The sequence below is a fragment of the Plecotus auritus genome, assembly GCF_963455305.1.
Source record: "Plecotus auritus genome assembly, chromosome: 2".
NCBI classification, from domain to species: domain Eukaryota; kingdom Metazoa; phylum Chordata; class Mammalia; order Chiroptera; family Vespertilionidae; genus Plecotus; species Plecotus auritus.
In genome coordinates, this window is record NC_137771.1 from 220,926,450 (window position 1) to 220,941,584 (window position 15,135).

At 59.6% G+C, this 15,135-nt stretch overlaps 1 protein-coding gene across 2 annotated transcripts in view; it reads right to left on the minus strand.

Moving 5' to 3' along the window:
* PFKL (phosphofructokinase, liver type) overlaps window positions 1-15,135 on the minus strand; it is a 36,642-nt gene that overhangs the window by 12,993 nt on the left and 8,514 nt on the right. For both annotated transcript variants that reach the window (XM_080654316.1, XM_080654315.1), the window contains exons 2-9: window positions 9,340-9,413; window positions 4,060-4,137; window positions 3,079-3,268; window positions 2,184-2,349; window positions 1,649-1,693; window positions 1,299-1,407; window positions 960-1,055; window positions 89-181 (exon numbers count right to left, since the gene is read on the minus strand). In XM_080654316.1, the coding sequence (XP_080510442.1) occupies window positions 89-181; window positions 960-1,055; window positions 1,299-1,407; window positions 1,649-1,693; window positions 2,184-2,349; window positions 3,079-3,268; window positions 4,060-4,137; window positions 9,340-9,411 (849 nt within the window). In that variant the 5' untranslated portion in view covers window positions 9,412-9,413. The remainder of the gene's footprint in view (window positions 1-88; window positions 182-959; window positions 1,056-1,298; window positions 1,408-1,648; window positions 1,694-2,183; window positions 2,350-3,078; window positions 3,269-4,059; window positions 4,138-9,339; window positions 9,414-15,135) is intronic.

Consider the following 15,135-nt stretch of genomic DNA (forward strand, 5'->3'; position numbering starts at 1 on the left):
AACCAGCACAGTGAGGAGATGCTCGCGCACACCACGCATACAACTCCGCCCCCCACACACAATGGGACCAGAGCAAAGCCCCACCTACCAGGATGCGGTCGAACGCTGAGGGGGTCCCTCCCCTCTGCACATGGCCCAGCACGGTCACACGCGTGTCGAAGCCCAGCCTCTGGACCACCAGCTATTCATTGGGAGAGAATAAGGGGGTCCTTGGGTTTGCTGCCCACCTCCACTATCTCACCACCCCACAGACCCCAAACCCTGGTCCCTGTCCCTCTCCACCAGGCCTCAGGGATTTCGGCATGTCAGGGTCCCCATAGAGCCAGCCCAGGGTTCATGCCCACAGATGTGTTTCTGTGTACGTGGGAGGATGTGTATGTGTGTTTCTATGTGTGGATGTGTTTCTGGGTACACGAGTGTGTGTTTCCCTGTATACGTTTCCATGTGAGTGTGTGGATGTATTTCCATATACAGGGTGTATGTCTGTGTATGTGTTTCCATGTGAGCGTCTGGATGTATTTCTGTGTATGTGTGTTTACGTTACCCATGTGAGTGCGTGGACATGGAGTCCCAGGCAGGCCTGGCCTGCAGGGAATATGTCTGAATGAAGCCTGCTGCTGGTCGGTGACGGCCAGGCCCAGGCAAGGGAACTGGCCTTCAGCCTTAGGAGCGGAGGTCAGTGAAAAGCAGCCAGTGGGCGGGGCGCCCAAAAGGTGTGGGGAAACCTTGGCCTCTGGGCCAGGCTTCTCAGGGAGCCCAGGCACCCCCCCGCCACACACACACACACACACACACACACACACACACATACACATCTGTCGTCACTGAGGAAGCCCTCCAGGAGGGGAAGGAGCCCCGCAGATGCTTGGGGACAGGAGATAAAGGGAGCCCGACCGGCTGAGCCCCACCCCAGCCCACCCACACGATCCAGGCCGCTTTGGGGCCCCTCCTGCACTCACGTCCTTCACGTAGCGGGAGGTGATAGGCTTCCCGTTGCGGTCGATGGCGCCCTCGGCAATGATGATGATGTTCAGCCGGGACCCCCGGCTTCGGGTCTGGGTCAGAGACATCCGGGAGCTCAGCAACCTCAGACACCTGTCCCGACACCCACCCTCCCGGGGGTTCACACCGCAGGGACCACACCCCAGGGAGCAGGGGCCGACAGGGACCCTGTGGCCCTCCTGGAGGCAGGGAGAAGCAGGTGGGGGGGTCCTTGCCACAGGCTTGGGAATTGGGGGGCAGCTAGGGAAGAAGGGGGACGAGGCAAACGGTACAAGTGAGCACGCCTTCCCACTCACTTGGCCGAGCCTCTCGCACATGCAGTTCTCCCAGCCGTCCTCGGGGGGCGCCTCGGGGATGAACAGCCAGTCGGCCCCAGAGGCTAGGGCAGACACCAGGGCCAGGTACCTAGAGGAGCAGAGGGGCTACCTTCTCAGGGCTGGACCCAGCACCCCGGACCCCAGACCTGAGTCACCTGAGCCTCACCTCCTTTGTCCTCCCTGCATCCAGACCCAGAGACACTCCCCCCCTCCCCCCCCCCCCCCAGCGCACACCCAATGTTAGATGAGCACCTGGCCTGGGCCAGGGGCCACCCCCTGGCTCCTGCTCCCCCTCGCCCCGCACCCCCAGCTGGCCAGGGCCCCCTTACCCGCAATGCCGCCCCATCACCTCCAGCACGAACGTCCTCTGGTGGCTGTGGGCACCGAACAGAGCGAAAGGTCAGTGTCGAGCCTCTGGGGGCTCAGCTGCACGGCCGGCCTCACAGGCACAGAACCAGGCTCCCTCGAGCCACAGGGGCCAAGCCACGCTCCAGCAGCCCCGTTCCCCTCGGCAGTGCCCGGCGACACTGAGCACCAGAGCAGCAGGACAGACCACTCTTCTTATTCCCATGGTGGTCACGTGTCTGAGCGAAATGTGGCCTTGGGTTCCTGACCAGCCTTCGCGCTGGTTTTCACTGACCTCTGCTCCGAGGGCTGAAGCCAATTCCCTTGCCCGGGCCTGGCCGTCACTGGCCAGCAGCAGTCGGATGACCCCCCTGTGGGATGTGCCAATCCCCAGGGCCCCTGCTGACCCTGCAGAGGGCGGCCTCGCCCCTCCCAGGAGGACAGGATCCCCAGCTTGCCCGCCTCGCTTGCCCGCCTGGCAGCCTGACGGGGCCAGTGGGGGCTGCGGGCCTCGCTCACCTCTGGGCGGTGGTGGTGATGGCGTCAATGACCTCCATGATGCGGTGCAGGGCCGAGTCCGTGCCGATGGTCATGTCGGTGCCACAGAAGTCATTGTCGATGGAGCCCACCAGCCCAGCGATGTTCAGGTGGGAGTAGGTCTGAGCCGTGCTCTCTGAGATCTTGCCTGGGGAGAAGCAGCGGAGGCCAGCTGAGGCCCCACTGGCCACAAGGGGGGCAAGAAACCCCACTTCTCACCCCCCGTCCACCAGACAGTGTGGCCCAGGAAGGTGCCCAGGCTCAGCTCCCCTTACCCAGGTCCTGCAGTCGGACTCCCAAGAAGGGAGGGGGCCACTGAACCCCTAAGGCTGAGTGTAGACTCATCACCCCGAGCAGGAGACCTCCAGGGCAGTCTTAGAGTGACCGCACCCCATTTCCAGGCTCCACACGAGTAGCACAGACTGAACTCCAAGAGGTCTTTCCAACTGGCAACCTTGCAACTATGTGTCTTGGGTGTTAACAAGTGTTAACGCTTACACTTCTGCAAACTATGACAACGTCCGTAACCCATGTCCGGAATCAATTACAGACAAGACCTGTCCACACAGCGTGGGGTGATCAGCCTGGGACTGCTGTCCACCCAGCCTGGGGGTCCCTAATGCTGGGTTCTAGGGGCTCCGGCTCAAACACTGACCTCACTACCAGCCAAACCCAGCCGACAGCTTCTGCAGCTGCCCAGGGTCCTCTGACCTTGGGCTGGGCCAGGCCCACTCCTCTGGCCAACAGCCAGGCAGTGTCTTCCCCGCCCCCCCTCGTCCTGCCTATCGAACCGCCCACCAGCAGCAAGGCAGGTGCTGCGGCCTCCGAGCCCCGCCCCCCACACTCCCCTCCCAGCCAGCTCTGGCCGCTGACCCACCTTCCCTCACCAGCTCCTCCAGCAGGCTGCCCCACTCGCTGCGGAAGATGTTGGCGCCTGTGAGGCTGCCATCCCCACCTATGACGCACAAGTTGGTGATGCCGCGATGGACCAGGTTGTAAGCTGCTGCCAGGCGTCCCTCCCGCGTGGTAAAGGCCTTGCAGCGGGCACTGCCGATGATGGTGCCACCCTATGCAAAGGAGACGGGAGCCTTGGCCAATAAGGCAGCAGAAGGGACCTGGTACTGGGGGGCACGGGGGGAACTGGTGGACCCTGCAGAACTGAGAGGGTGAAGTCCCGGGCCTCCTCCAGAAGCCTTGGCAGGGATCCCCCTCCCTGGGCCTTCCTCCTGGAATATACCAGGAGGAGGAGAATATCCACTTGTCAGTCTTGGGAAGTTCAAAAAAAGGTAACCAAGGGAGCAGGCCCCTCTGCCCACTGCACCCACCGATCCATTTGTGGCTCATGATAATGACTGGCCACTTGAATAAGCCGGGTGTCGCCTGCTGGCCTGGGGTAAACAGGTGACAAGTGCCTGCACCCGTCCCAGCTCTGTGGGAAGATGAGGGTCTCCCCACAGAGATATGATTCAAAAACCACCACTCCCAGGAGTCCTGGTCCAGCAAGGTGGCTGCCCCTGCCCTCAGTCAGCTGGAGGGAAACCTGGGCCTTGGTCACTGGGCGGGTCAGAGCGGTGATGAAGGGGAGGCTGCTCAGATGCCGCGCCAGGCCTTGTCCAGTGTCCTCTCCTCCCTGCACCCTTAGCTGGAGCTGAGAGTGAACGCTTGTAGGGAGGCGTCCCAGGGCCATTGTCACTCCACAACCCACGGCAGCCAGACGACTTGGTGAGCCTGGAGCCAGCCCCTGTGGGACAGGTACGCTTCTGTGCATAGTCTCTGTGTGCGTCTGTGTGTCTGTCTGCCTGTGTCTGTGTGCGTGCACACGTGCTCACAGGTAGAAAGGGCTCACGGCAGGCCTTACCAGCTGGATGATGTTAGAGACGCTGAGCCAGTTGGCTGGCTTGATGTTCTCGCCTCCTTCCACGAGGCCCTCGTAGCCCTGAAACCGAGGAGCACAGGCATGAGACAGGCACCCACAGCAGCCGGACAGCACCCTTGTCCACGAGCAGGGGGCTGGGAACCTGGCCAACACCCCATCCGGCAGGAAGCAGGCTCCTGGATCCTGACCACCGAGGCCCCAGGGCCTTAGATGATGAAGCCGGGGGTGGCCAACAGGCAAGGGGAGAGGCCAGGGCACCAGGTGGGCCTCCCGGAACCTCTGCAGGGCTGAGAAGCTACTTGTTACAGAGTGTGACTCGCAGGCAATGTGCTCCCGTCCCAGGTGGCCCACCTGGTGAGTGTTCTGGAGCCACACCCAGGGCAGTGCCCAGCAGCGCTCTGCCCTTCCAAGACCACCCCTCCCAGAGGAACCTGCTGTCCTGCCTCCTAAGGGCATCGCTTAGATGTAGAACTGACAGCAGTATCTGCTCTGTGTGTCTGGCTTTCACTCAACCTGGTCTCTCTGAGGCCCCACATCGCCGTGCACAGCCGTGTCTCAGCTTGCTCTGTACCCCAGGCCACTGTGTGTGCCCCAGGCATGGTCCGTCCACCAATGACGGACATGGGGAAGGTCTCCAGCTTAAGGCTATTAGAAATAAGGCTGCTAAGGATGCACACATCTCCTGCGAGAGGGCTCCTGAGAGCTGGGTGTCTGAGCACAGGGGCTCACGTGGCGCCCGCTGTGCTTTGCTGACCTCCTCACCCGCCAGCCATGCACCGGGCTTGTGGCTGCTCCAGCCCACAGTGCCGGCCATGCTAGTCTTCATCCTGGGGTCTGCATGTGGGTCCCTGCAGGTGGTTGTGTGTTAAACTTCCCTAGTGACCACTTACTGCTTTTCTTTTTTAAAAAAATATGTTTTTATTGATTTTTAGAGAAAGAAGGAGAGGGAGAGAGAAATAGAAACATTGATGAAAGAGAAACATCAATTGGCTGCCTCCTGCATGCCCCCTACTGGGGATCAAGCCTGCAATCCAGGCATGCGCCCTGATTGGGAATTGAACCAGTGACCTCTTGGTGCGTGAGTCAAGGGCCAGTGCTCAACCACTGAGCCACACCGGCCAGGCCACTTGCTGTTTTTCTATGACATAAGCCACTGGTCGTCTGGACCACGTCTGTGAGAGGTACTTAGGTGTCCTGTCCGTTTTTCTCTATCCCATGACTACTCCTTCCTTATCAGCAGGAGTTCTTTATACAGTCTGGATAGAGGACAGGTGCACTTTATAAATGGTAAAAAGACAGGGTACCACCATGCTGAGATGAGCAGGGCTGCCTCCTCCAGGCAGTCCTCCAGTCCCTCCAGTGAAGTAGTAGATGAGCCACTGCCCCTGCTTGGGGCTAGAGCCCAGCTTGGCTCTGGGCACCTACCTCCCCTCTGCTTCCTCCCTTTAGGCCGTCCCACCCTTGTTCTGTCACCTAGGCCTATGGGGTCCTGGGCAGCGAGGCCCTGGAGGCGGTGTGGGGCACATGCTCCCACCCCTGGGGGTGGAGGTGGAGCACTACCCAGGAAAGAGTGCAGGGAAGTCCCAGGGAGGAATGTTTCTTCAACTCAGGACATAATACGTTCCCTCACCAGCCCCACAGCCAGCCCGAGTTGGCAGGGCAAGTGCCCATCCTTCCAGGAACCAAAATTAGGAGAAGGTTCTCGGGGCCACAGGAGGAGTGAGACCCCCAGGCTGGGGACCACCAAGCTACCTTCCCTGGCTTAGGCCGGCTGTGTCCTTCCCTTCCTTCCCTCCTCCCCTCCCCCACCCTTTGGTCAGGAATTTGGCCACAAGGATATGAGCCAGCCCTGCCACCTCCAGCCCAGCACAGAAAAACAGGAAAATGACCTGAAAAGCCACAGCAGGCACTGCCTGGAGCAAACAGCGACGAACAGGCAGGTCTCAGTCTGCAAAACCCAGGGTCAGGCACAGAGCTGAGCACACGCCAACCTGGCCCCTGGCCACTGCGCACCAGCTCGAATCCAAGTCCCACACACACAGCTCTGCTGGAGCTGAGACAGCGGCGCTCGTGGTTCCCAGGCCTCGGAATCAGCCTGGGAACGGGACTTGTACCACCAGCTTTCCTGGCTCTGCAACTTGCAGATGGCAGATCGTGGGCTTCTTAGCCTCTAACCATGCGCCTGGGCTAAGATGGCGTGAACAACAGGAACTGAGCAGACGTCTCCGTAAGGTTAGCCTGGGCTACCCTCAGCAGGGCAGTCTCAGAGCAGCTGGACTTCTAGAGCTGGCTCCCCCCAAAACATCCATTCTAAGAGACCTGGGAAAAGGTTTAGGCTTCTTTTGGGGTAGCCCTGTAAGTTCCAGAATGCCACTTCTGCTGAATTGAGAAGGCAGAGGACAGAGATGACAGCTTCCGGTCCAGATGGCGGCAAAGGCAAATGCGGTCCTCGCCTCCTCCCACAACCACATTGAAATTACAACCCAAAGACAGAACCACCATCATTCAGAACTGCCTGAAACCTAGCTGAACGGAAGTCCTACAATTAAGGATAGAAAGAAAAAGCCACATCAAGACTGGTAGGAGGGATGGAGACGCTGAACGCTGGTCCCACACCCAGATGTGGAAGCTAAAAATCAGGAGGGTGCCCTGGCTAGCTGTTCAGTGGTTAGAGCAGCAGCTCAAAAGGCACCAGTACATATGGGAATGGGGGTGGGGAGACTGAATTGTCCATCCACGGCTGGACAAAGGCAGCTTTCTCCCCGACCGAAGTGCTGGCAGAAGACATTGTTCTTTTGCTGAGCCCCCTGACCACAGAGCCGGCAGACGGGCAGCATATCTGAGTCTCCATCAACCTGGTTACATTGTTCACCCCACCCTGGTGATTCCCTAAGACCCCACCCCACCCAACTTTCGGGCCCTCTGAAGTCATTTCCAGTGACTTTTCCATACAAACAGCCTGTCTTGGCTCATGCTCCAGATTTTCCTAAAATCTCTCAAACAAGCAGCATTTGGCCTAGGCATACCTCTTGCTAAGTGGCCCCAGGCTAAGCGCTAGCGGCAGTCAGCCTTGGTGCACAGCTGGCCTCTCCCAAGCACCTCCAAGTCTAGCACAAGTAGCAGCCATCTGCAGATTATTTTGTAACTCATGCTGGGGGTTCCCAAGCAGGACACAGGCAGTGGCTGACCTTGGCCTGACCTCCCAGGTGGCCCTGAGCGAGCGCACCCAGTGGACAGCTTCAGAACACATCAAAGCTCCACCCAACCGCCTCCACAAGTGCAGACTCAGCAGACAATAATATTGTGATAACTATGTATGGTGTCAGATGGGTCGCTTTATCAGGGTGGTCATTTTGTAAGTTATATAAATGTCTAATCACTCCTGCTCTACACCTGAAACTAATATAATATTGTATGTCAATTGTAACTGAAAAATTAAAAAAATATATTTACAAAAATGTCTCACAGACACAACCCTCCTCTTCTAGCCTTGGAACCTTCTAAAATGTCTCTCTCATCCAGCTGGCATGGCTCAGTGGTTGAGCATCGACCTATGAACCACGAGGTCATGATTCGATTCCAGTCAGGGCACATGCCCAGGTTGTGGGCTCAATCCCCAGTGTGGGACGTGCAGGAGGCAGCCGATCAATGGTTCTCTCTCATCATTGATGTTTCTATCTCTCTATCCCTCTCCCTTCCTCTCTCAAGTCAATAAAAATATTTAAAAAATAAAATGTCTCTGCACACCTCCACCCACTTAGTGTCACCTCTCCCGTCCCCACCCCCAGGGCAGGCGCCCAGGCAGCCCAGAGCTGGCTACAGGCCAAGTGCACTGCTGGCAGCTCTCCTGTGTCAACTTTGAGCCCACGGGTCCAGTTTGGGCTCCTGGGTGAATAAAAGCCATTCCCATTCACGGCCCTTCTCGCTGTCGGCTGTGAAAAATGCTTTAACTCGCAGCACTCCATTAGCTTTGTGCCCTAGCATCCCCACAAAGAATGAATTGGTACCCTCACTTAATAGAAGAAGAAACTGAGGGTCAAAGAGGAGAAGGAACACACCTGTCACATCTGGCCAACCTCAGGCAGGGCTTGGACCCACCTGTCCCTGTCTGGAGGCCACAATCTGAGGCCACTCCCAAGAGTCTCCCTTGTCCTCCAGAAGACTCTAGACCAGCCGTGGGCAAACTACGGCCCGTTCGGCTGTTCTATCTGGCCCGCGGAGCCGAAAGAGCGGAGGGTTCTCTTGCTCTCCCCTCCGCTCCTTTACTTTGAATTTATATTAGTTCACATAAACACTCCATCCATGCTTTTGTTCCGGCCCTCCGGTCCAGTTTAAGAACCCATTGTGGCCCTCAAGTCAAAAAGTTTGCCCACGGCTGCTCTAGACCATCATCAGGGCATGGGTCCCCCCTGCCCAGCAGCTGAGACTCAGGAGACCTGCTTCCCAAAGACAACCTGGGGCTTTGCAGGGTCCCAGGCCCCCAGTCCTGGGCTGAGGGTCGAAGCCCTGCAGGAGGCAGGGGCCTACACATTACTGTTCATTCATTCATGCAGCCGGAGCTGGGTGTGGCCCGGCCCAACCTGGGGCCAGGGGAAGGGGCAGGGACAGCCCACAGCGGGAAGAGGGAGGCATCGGGGGAGTAAAGAGGCTGGGGTTCGCTTCTGGTTGCCTAAAAAATGAAAACAAAGTAACACAGCGCCTCCAGAAAACCACAAGACAATGGAGGAATTCCTCCGTGTGTCTATGATCACATCAGCCCCAAACGTGACACAGGGATTGGGAGTCGGGGGGCATGAGGCAAAGGAGGCACCAATGTGGTGAGAACAAAAGAGAACAATACTCTGCCACTTGTCCAAGGGGGCTGTTTGCTGTTGTTACCTGGGTGATCCACACAGTGTTTGTGTGTAAGGGGTGCGGGGGGCTGGAGGTAGGAAGGGGACCTGGCTGGAGGACGACAGGTGGGGGCTGAGCTCCCCGGCCTCACAGGAGGAGGAGAGCAGCTTTATGCCCTCCTATCTCCCAGGGACATGGCCCACATCACAAGCACCCAGACTGGGGGGGAAGGCTCCTCACCCCACCCCAGAGCAGGGGCCTGGCTCCCTCCCATTCTGCCTCCTTATCACCCTCCCCTCCCTCTAGGCCTGAGCCTTGAGTTGAACAAGTGACCACTGTGAGACAGGGAGGTGTCCCCCACCCTCCCCCCAACTCCCCACTGAGCACGAAGCCCCACCAGTGTGGGTCCTGGACCCCGCCCAGCCTTACCTCGTAGATGAGGAACACCTTGGCTCCCACATAGATGCCCATTCGCGTCACGGCCCTGACAGCGGCATTCATACCTGGGAGGGAGTCAGGGGGGACATCGTCAGTGCACAGATGTCAGGACCCTGGACCACCCTCTTCAGGAGGTACTGAGCCTGGAGTGGGAGGTCCAGCCCCAGGTCACAGGGTGAACCTGTCATTTTAGCTTTGGAGCATTCGGGAATAAGCTGCCCAGAGTTAAGCCAGGAAACTTCCCATCAGGCCTCACGCAGCCTGAGTGTGGGCACTAGGTGTGTGCAAACATCCATCACTTCAGGCCTCATCGGGCCCTGCTCCCCTCACAGCCTCCACTATGACATGACCCTGGGGCAGCTCAGGAGCACCCTGAGCATCAGCCCCTGCCCCAGGCCCCCGAGGGTGGGCTCTGTGAAACAGGAAGAGGGCAGCGACCCCCAGGGCATGGGGTGTTGGGGGGTCGGCAGTCTCAGGCAGTGTGGCTGAGCAGGCTGCCACTCCAGCCCTCCTGCCCGCACACACACAGGAGAGCTGCCAGGCTGGGGCGGCCGCCCCTCTTCCGTGTCCCCGTAGCCTCACCCTTGTGCCTAGCATTTCCCCTGCAGGTTAGGTCCCTGCAAAGAGGGACATTCATGGTGCTGGAGGAGGCAGCACGTGGGGATGCTCCAAGCCCAGAGGAGCCTCAGCCCCCTTCCCTCACAGCCGGTTCCGAGACCCACAGAGGGCAGAGGTGTCCACCTGTGGTCCCTCCACAAGGTGCAGCCGGAACGAAGCCCTCCTGGGAGGCCCCTCGAGAGGCACAGAGCACCAGGAGTGGCCCTGCGTGACGGTCCCCCTTCCATGTTTTGAGGGCACTTTGGGGCCTTGCCCAGGGGATAGGCCTCAGGTGGCCAGACAGCCAGGACTGTAGCTGCCACAGGCCTGGAGCACGCCAGGTCAGGTACCCTGGTCATTGACCCCAGTGTGGGCATCCTGAGTGGGCCCAGCCCCCACACTGACCAAAACCTTCTTTACCAAGAGTCCACGCCGCAAAGACACCTGTGGCTCCGAAAAAAAAGAGGCAGGCAGGGACCCTGTGTCTTCAGAGAGAAAGAATGACGGCAACGACCCTGGCCGGTGTGGCTCAGTGGATAGAGTGTCCGCCCACAGACCGAAGGGTCTCGGGTTCAATTCCTGGTCAAGGGCAGGTTCCATCCCCTGCCCCATCAGGGCCCACACTGGAGGCAACCAATCAATGTGTCTCTCTCACATAGATGTTTCTCTCCTCCCCCTCCCTCCCTTTCTTCCACTCTCTCTAAAAATTAATGGGAAAAATATTCTCAGGAGAGGATTAACAACAACAAAAAAGAATGGTCACCACCCAGGGTCCCGTCCTCTGACTCTGCGTCCAGCGCCAGATCACAGGAGACCAGTGCTTGGTCTCCCCAAGGAACTCCCTGCTCCCCTCCCCAGACACCCCCCCCCCCCGCCTTTGTCCCTGGCACCGAGCCAGAGCACACGGGCTCATCCTGTGGTCTGACCCTAAGCTTTCAAAAGGCTTTTCCCTGGAGGCCTATGCAAATGCCCGTGTGGCCAGGCCCCCCAGGCACCCCTGCCTTCCCGGTCCCTGAAGTCATGGAGGCTGGTGGTGCCCATCTGCTCGGGCATCCTGGAGGGGCACCATGGCTTCCAGGGTCCCGACACCATGTGTAGTCCACATGGTGACTCCAACATGAGGACTCCCGACCTTTACCCTGTCACACCCATCTCCCTGGTCTCCAGGTCTCCAGCCCGGGAGGCAGGGCCCAGGGGAGCGAGCAGGAATGAGACAATGTGAGGGGACCTCACAGCACCTCAGGAGGACCCAGTGGACAGGCAGGGCCCCTGCAGGCTCAGGACCCCAGGCTCCTACAACAGCAGACAAGCATGTGCCCCATCCCCATCTACAGATGAGAAGCTGGGGTCTCCGAGGGAGGGTGGGGACCTACCAGAGCCCCAGCAGATGGGGGCACCCAATCCCTCCTGAGGCACAGTGAGCCACCCTGTGCCCACCCACAGCAAAGGCTCCCACGGCCCCACATCCAGTGCCCAGGACTCCTAGCGTGAGGCACCCAGACGCCAGGGCAGGCAGAGCACAGAGACCACACTCGCAGCTTCCACACTGGGGTGAAGTCAGAGAACCCCAATTCTAAAGAAATCGTGAATGTCTCATGTGCCCCAAATGCACGGAACTAGGATAGCAGAGGCTGAAGTTGGGGGCAGGAGCCCAGAGAGCACCCCCTCCCCAGACAACTGGGGTGCCCCAGGAACCTGGATCAGAAGTTGCAGCTGAGGTCGGGGGGGTCCGAGGGCTGCGGGCTCCCCTGGCCCCCTGCCTTCTCCGGTGGGGTGGGGGGCACAGAGGAAGATGAGACAGCAGTAAAGCTTCCTGCCCTCGCCCCCAACCCCCGCCCCAGGGGGCCCTGACCTGGCAGCAAGTGGTTCACTCTAGGCTATCTGCCTTTCCCAGCTGCCTCGCTGGTGAGGCCACTTTGCACCCACTGCAGGCTCAAGGTCCAAGCCCCACCTCTGGCAGGCAGGAGGGGGCCAGCAGCTGGAACAGGTGAGGACAGCGGGTGGGGGTGGGAGTCAGTGGCCAGGGACTCAGTCCCACCGTCCAATCCAGATGTCTCTCCAGTCACCCACCCCTGACTTGGTCAGCAGCTGGACAGGCCAGCCTGGGGCCAACACCACCTCACTAGCCAGCCTGGTAGACACGAGGGAGCCCAGCGTGAGGGTAACATTTTCAGCCCTCAGAGGGGAAAACCAGACAATGTTAAGTGAAAACTCTCAGACGGGTTAGCCCAGAACCGGATGCCGTGGAGACGGCAGCTGAGGGCATGGATTATCCTGTACACCTCACTGTACGTAGCCTTCTTAAAAGGCATTTTAAATGATCCTTTCATCTGCTTTTTGTCCTCAAAATAAACCCTGGGCCAGTGAGAAGAGTGGGCAGGGGAGTAGCTGGGTGTACCAGCTGAAGGGGCATGAGACCCACGCCCCTCGCCCCACACCCCACGCCCCTCCGAGAGGGCCAGGGAGGCACATCCCATGACTTCCTGTTGGAGGAAGTCCACGATGCAACCGGAGTGACTTTGTCCAAGTCGGGTCCGAGCGTATAAGAGCGAGATCACGAGACGACGCCGGGCTCAGCAGGGCACTACATGGCCAGGTGACAGGTGACACATAGACACAGAGCCTGGCTGGGACATACGAGATGGGAGGGGGCACTGGGAGCAAAATCCTCACCTGCAAGTATAGGACCTCAATTTCCTCCTCATCACCAGAAAGAGTCAGGTCCTGACTGTTCTTTGGGGGCTGGGGAGGGGGTGCCCCACAGGGGGTGACCGAGGCGTGGAAGGGTGGACAAGCCGGGCTATTTTACAAGTCTCTAGTTCCTTCTGCACAAAGTCCTCTGACATCCCTTAACAACTGCTGTCCCTCCACTTACTGACACTTCCTGTGGTCAAAAGGAGGGAGAGGGCCCCGAGCGGGCAGAGGACACCACTTCCAGGCTGACTGGAAGGAACCTGCCAGGTGGCCTGGCTTGCCTCCTCCTCCCTGTTTACAAAAGGGGAAACTGAGGGCCAAGGGAAGCGCTTGGGTCGGGCCACAGGGCTGGTCAACGTCGGCTCAACCAGGACCCAGGTCTGGCCCTTCGCTCCGTGAGGTTGGCTGGTTTGCATACATTCCGCCCAAAGCAGACTGTAGCACCTGGGAGGTAAGCTGTCATCCACCCCAGCTGCTGTAAGCCCAGCGCCCATGAGGGAGGCCACACAAAGGACAAAGGAGGACAGACAGACAGGGCATACACGGGACCCAGGAAGGCAGACACCCTCCTCCGGGGATTGCAGAGCCCTAAGCTGGGGGCGTCTGTGCACCTCCTCCGTGCGGCTCCAACCAGAAACCATGGCTACCACGCTGCCAGTGGAGAGAGCACACAGGAGAGGAGTGGAGGCGGCAGGGCTCTGAGGGAGAGGTGACACTTGCAGAGAAAGGCATGAGGTCAGCCAGCAGGTGCACTGACGGCCACACTTCAGCCGTGTCCAGGAAGCGCTGCCCATTCTGTGTGAGGCACCAGGGCCACCACAAAGACTTTACACTCTGATCTAAACGCATGTCATTTATCCTTCCAACCCCCTTGGGTGCTGTTGTCTCCACTGTGTAGACAGGAGCCTGGGGTGGAGACCGCTCTGCCTGCAAGAGCCAAGGGAGTTGGGGGCCTCCCGGGCCTCTGTGCCTGTCTGGCGAGGTGGGTCCAGCCCTCTCAGGGTGTGTCTTTCTCGTAGTCTAATCTCATAGAATGATGCTTCCCCAAGGCCACCCTCCAAGCCTGCTCACCCCAGCCCGGCTCACTCGCCATGCTCTAGGGAGGAACCGGCAGCAAGTGCTCTGGCCATGAGGGGCCGTGGACGTGCAGAAGGGCACGCTGACTGCCAGCCAGGCCAGGCCCTGAGGGTTCAACCTGAATCTGCAGGAGGGCCCTTTACAGGCAGGGACACAGACAGAGGCCATTCCTTCTGCCTTCCCTGGCTTGTGAACGCCTCTTCTCTCTTCTGAGTGGGGAATGGGGAGTCGGGGAGCTGAGGAAGGGATGGAGGTGGGTGTCTGCACTCTAATCTGGAGGGAGACAGGTCAAGCCCAACTGTGCAGCTTGAGGGTGCTGGCTCTACCCCTTTCAGGCCTGCTCCTGATCTACTTAAGGCCTCTCCTGAAGCTCAGGCTGTATTCCTGGCTGTGGTGGCTCAGTGGATTGAGCATCGTCCCATAGACCAAAAGGTCCCAGGTACGATTCCCAGCCAGGGCACATGCCTGGGTTGCAGGCTTCATCCCCAGTATGGGGTGAGCAGGAGGCAGCCAATGATTCTCTCTCATCATTGATGTTTCTATCCCTTTCCCTCTCCCTCTCTAAAATCAATAAAAAATATTTTTTTTAAAGTTCAGGTGTAGCCACATGGTCCAGTACAACAGGTGCCAAACTGGCCATCCCAGGTCAGAGGCGCTGAAAAGCAGTAGTCAGGACAAGACCAGGCTGCCAGGAGGGGGGTATGCTGGGATAGACCCCCCCAGGCAGGGCACCCGCTCAGCTCTGCCAGGCCCCAACTGAAGGACCTTGGCAGGCCACCACCTTGGGCTTCCCCTGTTCAGGGGGTGAGAACAAGTCTGAGCTAAAGGAAACTCCCTAAGCCCCAGACAGCGCATCTCCCCAAGGCACCCTCTTCCTCACTAGGCCTCACAGGAGAGTGAGGAGCTGTTCTGGGTAGGCATGCCACCCACCCCTGCCAGCCTGGATGGATGGATGGGGAGTGAGTAGGCGGGGAGAGGGTGGGCGTTCGAGCCGCCCTGGAGGCCTTGGTTGGGGGAATGGAAATGTCCCCAGGTCGTGTTGCAGGAACCAGGAAGAGCCCGGCTCTCAAGGTATGCGGGGACCTGCACAGCTCAGCACGGCCTTCAGGAAAACAGATCTTCTGAAAGGTGCCACCGGGAAGGGGCGCGGGGGTCTCCAGGTCGGCAGGAGGGGCGATAGCGGCCAGTCCGGCGCCGGCCCGCGCGCTGTGTCCCAGGCCACGCCGGCGCACAGACACACCTCCGGCGGGCGCGCAAGGGAGGGGGCGGAGCGCGGAAGCCGTGGCGCGCGGCACGTACGCGGGCGACCGGGCGCGTCGGGGAGGATTGGGGACCGGAGGCCTCGCGCGGACAGGGGGAGCCGCTGACCCCAGGTCCCGGGAAGGGTGGCAGGTGCGCGCGGAGGGGCCCCGGGACAGG